Source organism: Gobio gobio (assembly GCF_949357685.1).
Source record: "Gobio gobio genome assembly, chromosome: 24".
In the NCBI taxonomy this organism is placed as follows: domain Eukaryota; kingdom Metazoa; phylum Chordata; class Actinopteri; order Cypriniformes; family Gobionidae; genus Gobio; species Gobio gobio.
Genome location: NC_137120.1, coordinates 15331932 through 15350712, shown reverse-complemented (window position 1 = coordinate 15350712; position 18781 = coordinate 15331932). Strand labels below are relative to the sequence as shown.

General features: G+C 40.5%; 2 protein-coding genes across 4 annotated transcripts in view; both read right to left on the bottom strand.

Annotated features, from left to right (window-relative positions):
• The window catches only part of rubcn (rubicon autophagy regulator), a 30403-nt gene extending 25017 nt beyond the window's left edge, over positions 1 to 5386 (bottom strand). For both annotated transcript variants that reach the window (XM_079808287.1, XM_079808288.1), the window contains exons 1-5: positions 5212 to 5386; positions 3608 to 3761; positions 2643 to 2726; positions 2413 to 2572; positions 2220 to 2326 (exon numbers count right to left, since the gene is read on the bottom strand). In XM_079808287.1, coding sequence (XP_079664413.1) covers positions 2220 to 2326; positions 2413 to 2572; positions 2643 to 2726; positions 3608 to 3761; positions 5212 to 5249 — 543 coding nt within the window. In that variant the 5' untranslated portion in view covers positions 5250 to 5386. The remainder of the gene's footprint in view (positions 1 to 2219; positions 2327 to 2412; positions 2573 to 2642; positions 2727 to 3607; positions 3762 to 5211) is intronic.
• Positions 5387 to 8918: 3532 nt separating this feature from the next.
• Positions 8919 to 18781, bottom strand: part of tsc22d2 (TSC22 domain family 2) — a 47118-nt gene continuing 37255 nt past the window's right edge. The window contains exons 2-3 of one of the 2 annotated variants that reach the window (XM_079807957.1): positions 12512 to 12563; positions 8919 to 9420 (exon numbers count right to left, since the gene is read on the bottom strand). In XM_079807957.1, the coding sequence (XP_079664083.1) occupies positions 9178 to 9420; positions 12512 to 12563 (295 nt within the window). In that variant the 3' untranslated portion in view covers positions 8919 to 9177. Of the gene's footprint in view, positions 9421 to 12511; positions 12564 to 18781 lie in introns of those variants that run through there. The other variant, XR_013815871.1, reaches the window with a different exon arrangement.

Below are 18781 nucleotides of genomic sequence, written 5' to 3'. Positions count from 1 at the left end.
GAAGTTTGGATTTTTTCCTTTAGAAAGTTAGACTTGGTTGTTTTAGACTTCCAGATTAAATTGTGTCTACATGTAACAATCCCTCAGCAAGTTATAGACATTTATTATAATATTATTCTCAGCGTTTTTTGAGAGAAAACAGGTGTAATATATTTACTGACAATGTAGATGTGTCCAAAAAAGTTCAGGGAGTAAAGTAAATAGAAAGATTGTTATATAATAACAGAACACTGAAACGGTGTAAAACACAAACTGCATACAAATAGAGAAATACACTGACTTTTGCTGTGCTATGTGAGAGAGTGCTCGGCATGCATTTATTTTAATGCACGCAAATACACACCCACTTCCACGTTATGTCAGAGAAATATGTGATAGGTGGTTCAAAAGACCAAACACTATGTTTATTGGTTGAGTTGATGACTGTTTCAACTAATCTGGGCACGGTGTGGGTGGGACTAATGATCAACAATCGTTTCTGTTTGGCTCAGGGTAACAACCCACATGCCTTTCCTTGACGAATCAATGCTGCAGATTTTGATGACGCATCCACGCTCACCACGGAGCCTCTGAATAATCAATCGTGATACTTCTGAAAAGCTGAGATTCTCCTCTTTACAGCGTACAGATTGGATTAGCGGTTTAAAAGTTATTAAACATTTTAGAACGATAGTTATTTTTAGCTGAGGGCGGCTGTCTCTGTCTTTAAGGGTTAAAGGGTTAGTTCACCCAAAAATTTTAATTAGCCCATAATTTACTCACCCTCAAGTCATCCTAGGTGTATAGGACATTCTTCTTTCAGACGAATAAAAATAGGAGTTCTATTAAAAATGTCCTGGCTCTTCCCAGCTTTATAATGGCAGTGAATTGTTGGGTCATTTTTAAAGTCCATAAAAGTGCATCTATCCATCATATAACTGCTCCACACAGCTCCAAGGGGTTAATAAAGGCCTTCTGAGGCGAAGCCATGTGTTTGTGTAAGAAAAATACCCATATTTAAAACTTTATAGACTAAAATAACTAGCTTCCAGCGGTACGCAAGTGGAAGAGTAAAAAGTTATGGTGAAAGAGTAACCCCTGACCCTTGAACCCTTGACGCATGCGTATTGACAAATGCAAAAGCACAGAGGATAGAGCAAAACAAAACACTGGTCATGAATTAGAAGTCTAAAACGAGACTTTTTAAAGAGAAATGGCGGAGGATTTTGATATAAGAGAAGAGGGGCTTGAGTTTGTTGCCCAGCACGATCGAGCACGCGAGAGGCGTCAAAGCTTGCGACGCTCCTGTACATCACGTCAGGGGTTACTCTTTCGCCGTCAAGTCGACTTGCATAACGCTGACTGGAAGCTAGTAATTTTAGTCTATAAAGTGTTAAATATGGATATTTTTTCTTACACAAACACACCACTTCGCTTCAGAAGGCCTTTATTAACCCCCCGGAGCAGTTATATGATGGATAGATGCACTTTTATGGACTTCAAAAATGATCCAACAAGTCACTGCCATTATAAAGCTTGGAACAGCCAGGACATTTTTAATATAACTCTGATTGTATTCGTCTGGAAGAAGAATGTCATATACACCTAGGATGGATTGAGGGTGAGTAAATCATGGGCTAATTAAAATTTTTGGGTGAACTATCCCTTTCATTTCTTATTGGACACACTGATCTCATATCAAGCGTCTCTGATAGGAAAGAGATTTATTGATTTATCCAATGAAAGCTCTGTGGAATTTGTGCCAGACACTCGAATCAGTGAGATAACAAACCTATAAAACGCACACAAACACTGACTGTTGTTAATCCTACAGACACACATTTCATGGGACAGCTTGATGAAGGGAACTGTGTTCTGAGGAACTCGTACTATTAAACCTTTCTCAGCTTATTACAAAAGCTCTCTGTGGACTTTGGCCTCCATAAATCCAAACAAATTCATTCCTACTAGTGGACGATATTCAAAACCATTGTTAGTCTGCTCAGGCAAAGTTATAGGTTACATTGCCAGAGCAAATAAAAAGGTGCCCTGAACTCTAAATCTTTGTATTATAGCCTACATCTTTCAAGTTTCAAGTCAATTGTTTACAAGTTGAGTCAGTATTGATTTGCGACTTGAGTCATATTCTCAGACGCGAGTGTCCATGCTAGGAAACTGTGTTCAATAAATGCCACATGCCTTGGATCAGAGGAATGCAAGAAGTGTGTAAAATGTCTGACCCTGACGGTGTCTATGAGAGCCAGCAGCCGAGGGTTATTCTGCTCCACCGCCTCCAGACACTGGAACATGGCGGACACGTGTGCTTCGCTCAACAGGAAGGCCCCATCTACAGGAGGAGACAAGCCATCAGAACCAAAGCATGTGTGTGCAAGTCATGACGATGACAAATGTGTGTTGATGCTGCTGAGCTACCGTTGTAGTACTTCTGTGTGTTCGCCCTGTGCTGCAGCAGTGGTTTGAGCTGGGCAGATAAGATGTGGCCCTGGAGACTGTGCAGAAGCCAGCGCTCGGCTTTATAGCCCTCGCCGAAGCACTGAACGCCACTGCTCAGCACCGGCTCCAGCTGGCTGAACTGCAGAGAAAGAGTCACGGGTCACTGGAGAGGTCAACGCAAGCACTCTATCAAGTGGGCGGACAGATACCTGCTCTACATGACGGGCCAGATGAGGGCAGAGATACCGCACGCACCACACGAAACGCCAGTAATCCTTCTGTTTATAGAAGACCTGCAAAACACAACAACCACGTTAGATCTCGTACCACAGTGTAATGATTCATATGGTAAAAAATTATGAGATTCACCAATAGCAAACCGAAACTATCCAAACAACAGCAAAACAAAACATTTGATCAGCCATCCCATTTTGGGACATACACCAACCAGGTATAACATTATGATAACACTGATTATCTCTTCATCACAGCTCCTGTTAGTGGGTGGGATATATTAGGCAGTAAGTGAACATTTTGTCCTCAAAGTTGATGTGTTAGAAGCTGGAAAACTGGGCAAGCGTAAGGATTTGAGTGAGTTTGACAAGGGCCAAATTGTGATGTCTAGACGACATGGGTCAGAGCATCTCCAAAACCGCAGCTCTTGTGGGGTGTTCCCGGTCTGCAGTGGTCAGTATCTATCAAAAGTGCTCCAAGGAAGGAACCACAGTGAACCGGCATCAGGGTCATGGGCGGCTGGCCTGTGTGGTCGAAGGCTGGCCCGTGTGGTCCGATCAAACAGCTACTGTAGCTCAAATTGCTCAAGAAGTTAATGCTGGTTCTGATAGAAAGGTGTCAGAATACACAGTGCATCCCAGTTTGTTGCGTATGGGGCGGCATAGCCGCAGACCAGTCAGGGTGCCCATGCTGACCCCTGTCCACCGTCGAAAGTGCCAACAGTCGGCACGTGAGCACATCTTGGTGCCAGATACCAAAGCACACCTGCAGGGGTCTAGTGGAGTCCATGCCTCGACAGGTCAGGGCTGTTTTGGCAGGAAAAGGGGGACCAACACAATATTAGGAAGGTGATAATGTTATGCCTGATCGGTGTATTCCTGGTGTTCCCGCAGGACATTCTGGGTACTTTCATGAATCCCAGAGACATGTTTGTCCGCACCTGTTCATGTTTGAGGCCATGGCCCAGAATGTTGTTCATGTCCTTGTGTAGGCGCTGAAGGCCCCCATAGCGGGACCACACATTGGGGTTGTTGGTCGACAGCAGCCCTTCAACCGTCGTCTTCAGATTAGACAGAAGTTTCCAGAGCTCCCATCTGAAAGACATGAAACACATTTATAAACACAGAGCGCGTCTCACACCCCAAACAGTGTTTCTCCTCTTCTGAAAAACAAGTGCACTTGATTATATTGAATCTTCAAATATTAAATATATATATATATATTTGTAAAATACTGTACTTGGAGATGGTATCATATTAATGAAATAAAAGAAAACTTAAGTGACTTTAAAGTACATTTTAAATCTATAGGTTTAACAAATCCTTCCATCGTGGGTCAAAATGAACCAAAGCCCTAAAATTATCATTTTAATGTAATTTGAAGCTGCTGTCCGTAACTTTTTTAGTGTTCAAGATTTACAAAAACTGTATAATGAGAATGTACAACATGAATCTATCTTCCAAACAGTGTTTTTGTCTTACCCTGAACCATTATGGTACATTTTTGCATATGGGGAATTCTTCTAATACTGTTTCATGATTCTATTTACATATGTCGTATATGTGGCCCCAGCTGGACCTTTGTCAACACCGTCAGTATTTGTCAATTCTGTTCACATGTTGAAGGGCTGTGACACAGGACAAAGATGTGGTCGTCTGAGACAGCAGTGAGTGACTAGCGTTCTGTAGAGAAGTTTGTCCGTTTAGGGTTACTGTAAAAACATGGCGCAAAATGGTGATTTCACTGTAAGGGGACCGGCGGTGTATATAGATAGAAATGGCTCATTCTAAGGTAATAAACACATTCATTATGTAAGGTCTTTATAATCCACTGATAACATAGTTATGTATTATGTTGCATTTCTGTCAATAGATACTCATAAATACTACACACTGCACCTTTAAGTGTCCGAAAGCATTGAATTCAGTTCTTTTAAAACACAATATTTCCATAAGCACTCTTTTTAAATTTTTGAAAGGTTTCATCAGGTCATTAACGTTACACTGCGTAATGTGTCATAATTGTTATGTCATTTTATGCGTGTGCGTTTGGAGGGGCGTCGTGAAATAACTTGCAAAAATAGTAGTTTAAAATTAAATTTTGCGTAGCGTGTCATGAGACCGCTGTGTTTGTGTCGAAGCTGACTAGGGTCTGCCTCATTATTATTCATTACTATGCGACCCTTCCGGGAGCGCCAGCTTTCCTATTGGTTGGTTCTACAGAACCGACTGCCGCCACTTACTAATGTCCACCGTTCAGCCAATCAGAGGATGGCAACAGTCATGTGATGCATTAATATTCATAAGTGAAGTCTACGCCATAGTAGGATTAACAGTTTAACTAGCCGGCTAGCTCGATATGAAAGCTGCAATCGATCATTTCTGCACAAACTAGATGGTTATTTCACAAATATCAGTTTAATACACATATATAAGTGCATGAGGTGCTGAAATGACTCGTTAAGCGCAATAACCTGCTCAAGTAACGCAATGTCTGTAGCTGTCAAACTCAGGACGGTTGTGAATATTCATGGTGTTTGTTTACCTGCGCTCTCCATCTTCCGCCTCCGTGGAGATCTCCATCCCCGGCCCAGGAAACGGCTTGATTTGGGGTTTAGCTCAGATTTAAACACAGAAAGTCTCCGGGCAGGTAGTAGGTGTTTCCACACTGGGCGACCCGCACCATAACAAGATCTGCGGATATGACGTCAGCTCTGATCGGATGAGCATTCTTGAAATAGCGGAAGCAGATAATCTTTTTAAAATAAAAGTGAAAAGCGGGATTTTATAAATTAAAAGCATATGCGCTATCTTGGTCAGTCCCTTTAATAAGCGTTTGAAGATAATCTATATGACAAATAATTCATATTTGACCCATATTAAGTGTAACCTCAGTAAAGATAAACGATTAAAAATAACTACTAAAATTCTGAATATAACTTTAAGTAAATTTCCGTCGCTAAACTAATATAATATTCTTCTAAGTGGAGGCCATTTTATCTCCCGGAGAAGAAAGAAACGAAACGTTAAGAACTTATTTTTAAAATTCTTATTAATAGTTTTTAAAACCATTTTAGTGGTTGTATTTTTCAGTTAAATTCTGAAACTTGTTGTTCGCTCATTTACTCAAAAAATATTTGATACTGCCTCATATTTTTCAAACTGTGACTTTATTGCCAGCCTGAGTGAACTGCACTCGCTTTATTGTGACCTGACTCGTCTTGGCCACACGGTGGCGCTGTTGCGCAGTATTTTCTAAACGGCGGTAAGCGTGTCATGTGACACAGAAGTACAGGATCTGTTGGGAATCTTTGACAGTTAGAGCCCAGGGCAGGATATTTACATCAAGCTAATAAAGGAAAAATATATGGCAACCAGTTACACAACACCATAATATATAATATAACATAATGAATATAATATACGAGATAATTGACGACAGTCCGTTAAAATATTACATAATCTCGGCTGTGCATTATTTTCGAATAATTCAACAGACTGTCCATTATTCCATTATTATTTAGCAGTTTGAGATTTTGTTTAATGTAAAATGCGTTACAAATAAAATGTATTATTATTATTATTATTATTATTCCGCTTATACTCTGGTTACCGAACCTCACGTTGCTCAGATGATGCATTTCAAGACATTTGTCAGGTTTTGTTTTAAGTTTGAAAATCGCGAAATTATTTTGTTTTATGTTTGAAACGTTTACAAGAGGAGCTTATAGTCAGCGTGTGTGTGTGTGTGTGTGTGTGTGTGTGTAAGTCTGTTTTAGAGTGTTTTAAGTCTGTTCGTGAGTGAGTGTGTGTGTGTGTGTGTGTGTGTGTGTGTGTGTGTGTGTGAGAGAGAGAGAGAGAAAGAGAGAGAGAAAGAGAGTGTGTGTGTGTGTGTGTGTGTGAGAGAGAGTGCGTGTGTAAGTCTGTTTCAGTGTGTGTGTGTGTGTGTGTGTGTGTGTGTGTGTGTGTGTGTGTGTGTGTGTGTGTGTGTGTGTGTGTAAGTCTGTTTCAGATTGTGTTAAGTCTGTTTCGTGAGTGTGTGTGAGAGAAAGAGTGTGAGTGAGTGTGTGTGTGTGTGTGTGTGTGTGTGTGTGTGTGTGTAAGTCTGTTTCAGAGAGTGCGTGGGCATGTTTTTGTGAAATATCAGGACACAAATGTGTATAATGACATGGGTATGACATAGGTATTACAAAAAGAGGTGTGCAAGTCTGTATCAGAGTGCGTGTGTGTGTAAGTCTGTTTCAGAGTGTGTGTGTGTGTGTGCAAGTCTGTTTCAGAGTGTGTGTGTGTGTGTGTGTGTGTGTGCAAGTCTGTTTCAGTGTATGTGTGTGTAAGTCTGTTTTAAAGTGTGTCTGAGTGTGTGTGTGTGTGTGTGTGTGTGTGTCTGTTTCAGTGTATGTGTGAGTGTGTGTAGGTCTGTTTCAGTTTGTGTGTGTGTAAGTGTGTGTGTGTAAGTGTGTTAATGCGTGTGTGTGAGAGAATGAGTGCAAGTGTGTGTGTGTGTTTGTAAATCTGTTTCAGAGTGTGTGTGTGTGTGTGTGTGTGTGTGTGTGTGTGTGTGTGTGTGTGTGTGTGTGTGTGTGTGTGTGTGTGTGTGTGTGTGTGTGTGTGTGTGTGTGTGTGTATGTGTGTAATTCTGTTTCAGAGTGTGTGTGTGTGTGTGTCTGTTTCATAGTGTGTCTGAGTGTGTGTGGTCTGTTTCAGAGTGTGAGTGTGTAAGTGTGAGACAGAATGAGTGCAAGTGTGTGTGTGTGTTTGTAAATCTGTTTCAGAGTGTGTGAGAGAGAGTGAGTGTGTGTGTAAGTCTGTTTCAGTGTATGCAAGTCTGTTTCAGCTTGTGTCTAAGTGTAAGTCTGTTTCAGAGTGTGTGTGTGTGTGTAAGTCTGTTTCAGTGTATTTAAGTGTGTGGGTGAGTTTGTTTCAGAGTGTGTGTGTGTGTGTGTGTGTGTGTGTGTGTGTGTGTGTGTGTGTGTGTGTGTGTGTAAGTCTGTTTCAGAGTGTGTGTGTAAGTCTGTTTCAGAGTGTGTGTGTGTGTGTGTGTGCGTGCTTGTGTGTAAGTCTGTTTCAGAGTGTGTCATGTGAGTGTTAGTGCGCGTGTATGAGAGTGTGTAAGTCTGTTTCAGTGTGTGTGTGTGTGTGTGTGTGTGTGTGTGTGTATGCGTGTGTGTGTGTGTGTGTGTGTGTGTGTGTGTGTGTGTGTGTGTGTGTGTGTGTGTGTGTGTGTGTGTGTGTGTGTAAGTCTGTTTCAGTGTATTTAAGTGTGTGGGTGAGTTTGTTTCAGAGTGTGTCATGTGAGTGTTAGTGCGCGTGTATGAGAGTGTGTAAGTCTGTTTCAGTGTGTGTGTGTGTGTGTGTGTGTGTGTGTGTGTGTGTGTGTGTGTGTAAGAAGCACAATAACACCAGAAAACATGTAAAATGTTCTAGTTCTCAATGGAACAGTAATTTATTTCTGACAGAACTAATGTTTGAGAACGGCATGAAGAGACTCTCAAAGGCTCAGTGATCAGTACAACACATTTCCTTCAACAAAAGAAAAGAAAACAAGCAAACCTAGAAAGTTCAGAGCGATGTACACTGATAGTACAAGATTTCAGTTTGGCTCAAACAGAACAGAATGGGAGAGGCACAAGAGACCGAACCGAAACACTTCTGACGAGCCGTCAGTGTGACCTACACCTGGAAAACAAACCCTCGTTCATCTGCACAGAGCTAACACTCGTCTGTATATCGCAGAGGAACACGAGACGGCTCGCGTTCTTCTCCTCCAAGCGTCGCTCACAGACGGCTAAAGGTATTATAGAGTAAAAACAAAACATGAGGTAAGAAAACGGTCGAATCAGCAACAAAGGAAAGTCAAAAGAGCGGGAAAATGTGCGACGCTAAACCCATGTACACAGCTTTTCTTCTTTGGTTACAAACACGATCAAATTCACAGCTTCTTCCCCATCCCAGGTTTGAAGTAAAGAGTGTAAGGATACTCAATGAACACTGTACATCCGGCGGTAATACTGGACATCTCTACACATGTACATTCAGCCCCCCCGCCGTACAGGACCACCGTTAGTGTTGGACTGTGCCACGGGACATTATTGCCTAAAACGCATTATCTTACATCTCAGAAACCCAAAGAAAGTTTCCATATATATATATATATATATATATATATATATATATATATATATATATATATATATATATATATATATATATATATATATATATATATATATATATATATATATAATAGACCTCTGTTACATTGTTCATTTACATTATGAAAATAGCAGCCCTCTAATAAATATATGCAAACAGTGAAACTAAACAGACGACGGGACTTAATCATGCACGTCTCCCTCCACTTGCGCTCTCCTCTTTCCCATCCTTTCTCCCAAAGTGATTGTCTAATACTGGGAAAGCCATGGATAATCGGCGCATGGCTCTCCGCACGGGGCCAACGCGCCCGGAAACGGCTCTCCTGTGCAGGTGTGTGTGTGTCTGAGTCCAGCGCTCCTCACACCGTGGACACGTTGGGCTGGGGGGGCAAGGCCACGAGCTCACTTCCTTCCTGCGGCGGAGAGGAGCTCCCGGGGGCTTGAGAGCCGAGCTGGGTCAGCTGATCCGTGTTGGCCAGGGACTTCAGCACAGCGTTCTCCCGCTCCAGGACAGAGTTCCTCTCGTACAGCTCCTTGATCTGCTCCTTCAGCACCTCCACCTCCTCCCGCACCGCGTACATCAGGTGGCTCTTCACCAGGTCCTGCAGAGGGAGCAGATTGGTTACAGGCTTACGATTCATGTGGATTTGAAAAACTTTGATGCCAGTTTCAATTTAACCACTCTAAAAAGGTCATGTGGTGCAACCATTAAGTCTTGAAATACATGAAACGGTATCCATAATGATAGAAAAACGTCCGGAATAACCCTCGAGTCGGTGCTGTCCCACAACCAAAAAACACATCTAATATAGCGAAGGAGGGGCATAAAATTTTGGACTTAGTCCCTGTCCCAAATGGCCTAAATACTAGCAGTCTTTAGCCCTATTCGGACGGGATTAGTTTAACATGGGGAGGTGGGGGTAAAGTAATTTTACCTCAGGACGTCTGTAATATTAATGGCCAATTCGCACGGGATAACCAATCTCAGTAAAACTAGCAGAAGTGGGAGGGGTAACTCGCTTTACGCACCACCGTAACCTCCTTGTCGTCATGTGCGTTGCTTCCTGTTTTCACGTGAGCAAACACACAATATATGTGTGTGTGTGTGTGTGTGTATATGTGTATATATATTTATATATATAAACATAAACATTTAGGTCCAGTCTAACATTTCTGTTTGGATTGTGTTGGTAAACCTAGAGCTAAAAGAAGAGTTGTGCCTCTAAAAAGTGCTTTCGATCTTATTTTTGCTTTAAATTGTATGCGGAAAATACTGGAGGTTTGCCACAAAGTTGTCCCACCCAGTGACGACGCTACCATCATCATAAAGTGATCGCACTTAGGGCATCAAAGCGGCCAGCAACGGGACTGGTCCCAGGACAGGGCCTTAAACGCAAACAGGTTGAAGCTAAACTCTCCCAGATGTTGGCACTCCAGGAGCAGGATTGGACACCCCTGGTTTAAAGGTGTGGTCACATTAGTGACATTTTGTGGGCAGGATAGTTTATAGCAATGTATGACGCACATTTTCAAGTTATTCAATAACATTTTCTGATATGGGGCGCTATCATACACCTGGCGCCAGGTGCAACGCATGTGTGTTTTGCTAGTTTCAGCCCGACGCAGTTCTCATTTTCACGTCCAGCGCTCACATTGTTTAAATAGTAAATGCACTGGCGCCCATCTGTTCGCCCATGGGTGTGCTGGTCTGAAAACCAGGTGTGTTCAGGCGCATTGTTGGTATGTTGTTATCTTGAGGAACTGAAAACGACTGCGTCATTGACCAACACAAACCTGCTCAATAGTGCAGTATTTTTGTGTTATTTAAAGGGTGTGTTAGTAATATGCACCTATAGGCGGTGCCCAACGTGCATACATTCTCAATATTACACACACAGGGACGCGCAGCAGCACACACACATGCCAAATATTAAAAACAAAAGGATTCCTCTCTGGAGAAGCGTTCAGTCTTTCCGCTCACATGTAAATAGGTGCGCGATGGTACAAGCGCAACTGGCTTTTAAAGGGAATGGGAGATGAGACTCTGATTGGTTTATTGCACGTTACGCCCAAAACACACTCTTGATTCATTAAGAGACTAAGGACAACCCTTTTGGACCATGCGCCTGGCGCCCCGACCGTTTTTTTTTTCCCGTCGTTAAACTAACAAAAGTGGATTCGGACACGCCCTCAGTGCACCTGCGCCATGAGCTCAGATCACTTTAAACGGCTATAGACGCTGAACATGCTGATTGGTTGAGCTCAAGCAGCATTTTATTTCAACCTAAAAGTCAGTTGCGGTGCGTGCAATAAGAGTTGTTTGCTATTTGAATCAACAACGGAGTTTAAAAAATTCAACCAATGGACCGACGAGGAGGTTCAGGCTTTATTAAGTGTATTTGCGGAGGACAAAATGCAGTGGGCTCTGGAAAGTCGTGCGCAGTCCTACGTCACCTGACTAATCTTCACGGTACTTTAGACCGCAATGGAAATGCAGACAGCAGCAGGTCTGGGGGAAAAAAAGAGTTCCTGGGACAAATTGTTCTGGGTAATTTGGGTGGAAACGGGGCTTTAGATCGCTAAAATAGGGCCCTGAGTGTGGTATATTAATATTTTGCTCACTGCTCCTCTTGTGGCCTCAGGAGACAAGCCAAAAGCTTCTTTAACACTTATTTAATCTTCATTTAATATACAAAAATCAAGATGTTTGTTTAAATGTTATCTTGTGTTTGACTGTTAAAACTAAAATTATTTGTTTGTCATAATATAAAATTGGGTAAATTAAAAATACAGTGGGTAAAAGTACACAGGTCTTTGTTTAAAAACATTTTTCAATAATTATTGATACTGAATAATACGAAACATTACATTGTGATACGTTGTTTTTTTAGCTGCATTCTTAAAGGGAAAAGTTCACCCAAAAATGAAAATGACCCCATGATTTACTCACCCTCAAGCCATCCTAGGTGTATATGACATTCTTCTTTCAGACGAACACAGTCTGAGTTATATTAAAAATATATCCTGGCTAATCCAAGCTTTATAATGGCAGCCCAAAATTTGAAGTCCATAAAAAAGTGCATCCTTCCATTATAAAAGTGCTCCCGTGTTTCTTACACAAACCCATCGATTCGCTTCAGAAGGCCTTTATTAACCCCTGGTGCAATTTTATAATGGATGGATGCACTTTTATGGACTTCAAATTTCGGGCTGCCATTCACAGTCATTATAAAGTTTGGATTAGCCAGGACATTTTTTAATTATAACTCTGATTGTGTTCGTCTGTCATATACACCTAGAATGGCATGAGGGTGAGTAAATCATGGGGTAATTAAAATTTTTGTGTAAACTATCCCTTTAAATATCATTACATTTTGCGGAGTCTCACTACATGACGTTATGACCCGAACTAACCTTGCGTTGTTGTAAAAACGTCAAATTATCAGAGATTTATTAAACCCGACACACGGTCATGAGGGTCTGCGGGGTCGTACATTATCAGTTTACTTCTGTGTGTTGGTCGCACCACATGACTTTGATTTCGCTGACAAACATGTTTAAATATCAATAAGCAGTATTTAAGAAATGTGACTTTTCAAGAATGTTTCATTCATAGTGAAAGCAAGAGTTCATCTTTTAAGTATTGATTCAGAAGTAATGCATCTATGTTCAGAGAAAGCATCCAATACTCACCATAGCTTGCTCTATTTTGTTATCGATGGCAACGACGCTGGCACCAGAGGCACTGCAGAACAGAAACACACAGTTTACAGTCAGATCTCATATTCAAGTCCTGTCAGGCGAAACACTTCTAACGCACTGCCAAATATTCATCTGCAATAACTCAAGAGCTGACATTTCCTCCTTGTGCTTATCAGCTGAAATCACACAATCAGTGCTACGAGATCAAATTCAGGTCCGCTTTCACAACCTTATATTCAGGATTTATGCATAAATAATCACGTTTATGAAGGTGTGACACTATTGCATGGTGCAAGAATTGTCAAAAACTAACAAGTCAACCAGCAGACAGATGATATAAAGCGAAACTCTCATTGTTTATGATGTTTACAGTACATTAACGGTCTGATTTTCCATATTTACCACATCTATAAATGCATGTAATATATATATACACAAGTTAAAAACAGCCTCGAGTTCAGTTTTGAGCGCAATAATGCGCGTGTACGGCCAGTCCGCGTTCTAGTGTACATTCAAAACAGTTATTATAAACTAATAACGCGCATAAGTGTTTTAGTATAAGCTGCACTCTCACACAAGATGAGTATGATACATGTAAAACCTTGTGTGAGTATTCATATATTCATGAGTTTCGCGCTATTGACATACACGCAATAAACCCAACATTTACACGTCTAATATAATAACAACACCACATAGATACACCTTTCTCACAGTTATTCTCTTACAGACACACAGCTAATACACAGAGGAGTGTTTTCGGAAGCACAAGCACATCAGGCGACAAAAGTAAGGCGTTTTACTATGGTAATAAAGTGGTAATGTGTACCTGCATCGCGCTTGGTATGAGATAAGTCTCGCGGAGTATGTAGGAGAGGATCCGGGCGAGTACGGCAGACAGTAACTCGTCCTGCAGCGCATGTTGGTAGCGGTTTAGTCTCATACAGAAGTGTGTGTGTGTGTGTGTTAGCAGTGAAGGCGCTCCTCAGGATTTAAGGAATCTGTGCGCTCGTAGGGAGGGGGGCGTGGTGGCGCAAACCGAGGGGCGGAGTCACGCATCTGCACGTTCTACACGCGGTTGTATTTTTAGAGCGGTTTCGCGCATGCGCAGCTTCAGTTTATCTCTTGTCTATCCTGTTTCTTTATTAAACAAGATTCATATTGCACATACACCATACAGATGACTTTTAATGCATTTTAAGTAAACACATCTTACAGTAGAAAGTCAAACGTTGAGATTTAGAAAAAAAACAAGCTAGTTGTGATCTTTTATTTGTAATATACATGCTTAAATATGTAAAAGTAGATCTGTAATTACTATTAGTGCTTTCAATCGATTACAAAAATGAACTAATTAATCAAAAATGTTCCTGTAATTAATCACAATCTCCAAATGATTGTAAAAAAACTGGTATCACTGATACCATGAAACTGATTTTTTAAACATTAATGATAGACATTCAACATTACAGTATAATTGAAAGCTATCAATTTCAACATTTATTAGGCTTTAAAAAAATAACTTTTTATTTAAGTGAACTTTAAATCCCCCTGTAGTCAATAATTGTATACCTTAAAATTCATCTTTGATCACCAAAATAAGATATTTGTGCCTTAAAATAGCTTGAATGTAACTCCACACCCTTCATTTAGTATGCGTAGATTGATGAATATGCAAATGAGCCCAGCCCAGCTCAGAGATCCACTCGCTGTTGATCACGCCTTGACGTGATTGGTTACAGGGTAGTTTGTGACGTCAGAAACACCAGCGATTTCAAACCGTGTTTTTGAGACTGTCTTTGGTTCACTGCAGTTTTAAAGAGAAAATACTCAGCAATGGTGTTGACTATGAATCTGCACATGTTTTTTCTGAAAGCATATTAAAAACCACATAGACACATAAACAACATTAAAAACCTTATTTTCACAAAACCTGATCTTCATATAAACCCATTTTAATAAATGGCATATTTACCTGTGCCCTTCCTACCTATCTAACAGGAACTATGAAGAATAAAGTTGAGTAAAGTTATCAAACAGTCTGCACTGCATACATAATAAATTAAATATAGATAACTACTTATTAAAGCTACATTTTTCTTATCTTTTGTTCTGTGATGAACATTTGGGCATAATTCAGTGTGTTATTGTTTGTTCAAGCGCGAAAAAGAACTTGATTCTGGACATTCAGTCTTGTGTGTGTGTCATTGTCAGGACATTCACAGAATTGTGTTCTCTTCTGTCTTGTCGTGTGTGTGTTTGTGTGTGTCATAGTCAGGACATTCACAGACAGCGTGTTCTCTTCTGTCCTTTTGTGCGTTGTGTGTGTGTGTGTGTGTGTGTGTCATAGTCAGGACATCCACAGAGAGCGCGTTCTCTTTGGTCTTGTCGTGTGTGTGTGTGTCATAGTCAGGACATCCACAGAATTGTGTTCTCTTCTGTCTTGTCGTGTGTGTGTGTCATAGTCAGGACATTCACAGACAGCGTGTTCTCTTCTGTCCTTTTGTGTGTTGTGTGTGTGTGTCATAGTCAGGACATTCACGGAGAGCGCGTTCTCTTTGGTCTTGTCGTGTGTGTGTCTTAGTCAGGACATACACAGCGTGTTTTCTTCTGTCTTGTCGTGTGTGTGTGTGTGTGTGTGTGTGTGTCATAGTCAGGACATTCACAGAATCGTGCTCTCTTCTGTCTGGTCGTGTGTGTGTGTGTGTGTGTGTGTGTGTGTGTGTGTGTGTGTCATAGTCAAAACATTCACAGACAGCGCGTTCTCTTCTGTCTTGTTGTGTGTGTGTGTGTGTGTGTCATAGTCAGGACATTCACAGACAGCGCGTTCTCTTTGTCTTGTTGTGCTGGAATGGTCAAGCAATTGCATGAATAAGAGCATGATCATATAATGTAATGCTAGCCAAAGGTTGACAGAAAACGGATGCTGCGAATATTTTTAACACGTCAAATTGAGAAAATGTGTTAACGCACTAATTTTGACAGCACTACTATTTATACAGATGGTAAACATGCACAAACCTGGAATACATTTCAATTTGGTTAAAAGTAAACAAACACAAAAAGGAATATACATATATAAATGTATTGATCAATGGAATGTTTTTCAGTAAGCATGTGTTGTGCGGTGTACTCAAGGACGAAAACCACGAGAAGTCACCAGTCTCCAATTTAATTTCAGGCACGTCATGAAAACAAGACGATGCTTTCTAGGGCTTATCCTGGAGTCAACTCCGGCAGTAAACTGGACCGGGACCGCAGGCGAGTCGAACAGATGTGTACATGCAAACCGACACATGCTGCCGCAGAATTAAGGCGTTTCCCAAAGTGCATCGAGTGTCTTCAAGTTTCACAATCTCACACAACTCAAGCCAACACATTGCTTCAGGCTGTACACTATCTGAAATGAAAACGTGCAGTCAAGTACGTCTCAGTCCACAAGAGTCGTCCATTGAATGTCTGATGGTGATTAAAAGCGTTCATGATTTCACTATCACCGATTCAGCCGAGGTCATTAACCCAAACACAACCTTAAGGGAAGACTGTCCACAAGATCCAGGGACACTGTTTCCACATGATCCACAGTTCTACTTTCTAGGAAAGTAATCAAATAAAACAAATTACTGACTTTGCGCTAGTTGTTGCCAGAAAATGCAGTGGCTTAACTTGGGAGTCAGATTCTGATCGCTCGATAACAGACAGAGCGGATATCAAGATTTAAAAAAAGGTATGCCCTGGAAAAAAAACATTATTTATTGAAAAATACATGTTGAAATATGGAATGCCTTTGATGATTATACTGATTCACCAACTCAAGCACTTTTCCCTTGTTTTAAAGAGTTATTTTGCTGAATTCATGAGATGATTGAATAGCTGTATGTGTATGTTGACATCAGTTGACATGACAACATCTTGTTACCTCATGCTCAGCAACCTGTTTTACACAGTGTGGTTTAAGTGTGTGACGTCAAGTATATCCACTAACAAAAAAACTCCAGCATGTTTCAACTGTAACTTCCTCCAACACACATAAAGGAGGAAACTCAGTTCTGGAGAAAACACTCTGGAATTAGTAATAAACTAAAGGAACACGTATAAAACGATTCTTCTGAACTCACAGGGAATTCATACAAAAAAAAAAAAAAGGAGATATTTCCATCTCAGGTCCAAACTTGTTTCATGATGAAGTTCAAATTTCAAATTTCACTTTAATCCATGTGCAGATTCATAAGTCTACACCATTGCTTTGAGTATTGAGTATTTTCTCCTTAAACGTAAAGTGAACCAAATACAGTCTCAAAAACACGGTTAGAAATCGCTGGTGTTTCTGACGTCACAAACTACTAAACTACACGACTGTGACTAGGGCTGTCGAAATTAATCGCTTCTACGATGCATTGCGATGCAGACAAGGACGATTCGGTATCGGTTCAGTAATAGACCATAACCGATTATAATGTACTGATTATTTTCTGAAGTCATTTGTCACGTACATGCTTTGTTGCGGTAGCATACAATGGCAGAGGGAGGCGAGACGCGAGTGCGAGTAATTCAAATGCTCCAACTACTTTAAAAGCAGACATCTGGGCTCATTTCGGGTTTTATGAACAACCTGGAGAAAACACACAGGAGGAAATTCAGTTCTGGAGAAAAGACTCTGGAATTACATTAGCAATATAAATTAACACGGATATATGTGGAGAGGAACAATTCTTCTGAATTTACAGGGAATTCATACAAAAAAACAAAACAAAAAAAAAAGATATTTCCATCTCAAATCAACAATTGGTTAGTGTTTTAACCCCATGCCAACTTTTTATGTTGAGTAACAAGCTGAAATACTATAAAAGAGCCATTTAAACACATATATAAGGTATTAAAAGTTTGTTTTGGACTATAATGGATTCAGGGTTGACTGTTCCTGGAAAGTGTTTGCATTATTCTTTCATCAATCACTCCACCTCATGACCTTCTAAACATGTATAACTGAATTTCTTTAAGAAACACAAAACAAGTTGTTTTGAAGATACTGCTCGCTCTTTCCCATGTAATTACAATCAATGAGGACTGAAGTTGTTACGCCTTAACAAGGACCAAAAAAACACTTAGAAAGAAAGAACGATTTTTTTAAGCGTCTTAAAAGAACGATTTGTCCACAGATTCGGAGCCTAGCTACTTCTCTCACAGATGCCCCAAGAACGGGTACATTTCAAGATATAGTGCACTAGTTGTATTTCATACAAAAGTCTTAGGGTGTTTTCACACTTGGTCCTTTTCAGGGGTCTGAGCGCGGTGCGCGTGATTTTTGGCCCATATGTGAACACTCCAAACGATCTCAGACCCCTTTAAAGCAAACCGAACCGAGACCATCTCAGGAGGTGGTCTGGGTACGGTTCAATCTCATCTTATGGTACGGTTCGCTAAAAACACACAATCTGAACACAAACCGTTCTGGGCTTACTTGATTTTTCTGTTCGGTTAAATCGGCTGTTCATCATGGCTGCTTCTTCTGGCAAATCTCTACAAATTATTTGTACACAACTTACGCTTGTTTATTGCGCTTTCAACCGCTTCCATGTTTAGTGGAGACGCGGCTGTGCGCCTTGCCAGTTTAAAATGGTGTTACGAGCGCACACACACCTAAAGCGTGTGCACAGAAGCCAGCTGTCAGCGCGTGTACTAAATGGAATCTTTAGCGGCTTATTGCGTTTATTTTAAAGTGTCAAAAACACACAAATTTCACATAAACAGGTGGTTTTGTCTCAAGTGAATGTAAATATCTGCATTACTAGCCTAATATAAGAATCAGCCGAGTACGTCATACAGTGAAGAATATGCAGTTTTATTATTCCATTTCTTACTTGAGTGCTGTTTTAGGCATACCTACTTTACCTGGAACTTTTAAAGCAGTTATTTAATTAGCATCTTTATTATTTTATTGTATTGTTAATTTTTATATGCTGATGTTATCATTGCCTTCTGCAATAAAATAAACATGATTCAAGGAAAACAAAAAAATAAATGTTATTTACAAAGGTGGATATGTGTGATATCGCTAGTGCAAGAATATGTAGTATTGCAAACATATATATTTTTGTGTAAAAAGATAAACAACTTAATTCAAAAGCATTTGTAGCAATGTCATTTAAAAAAAATGATGACCTTTACAAACAAATACATTGGTTACTGAGGCACAAACAATGTAAATAAATGGGATCAAATGTTGAAGGCCATAGGGTCAGCCATCAAACACTGAACTGG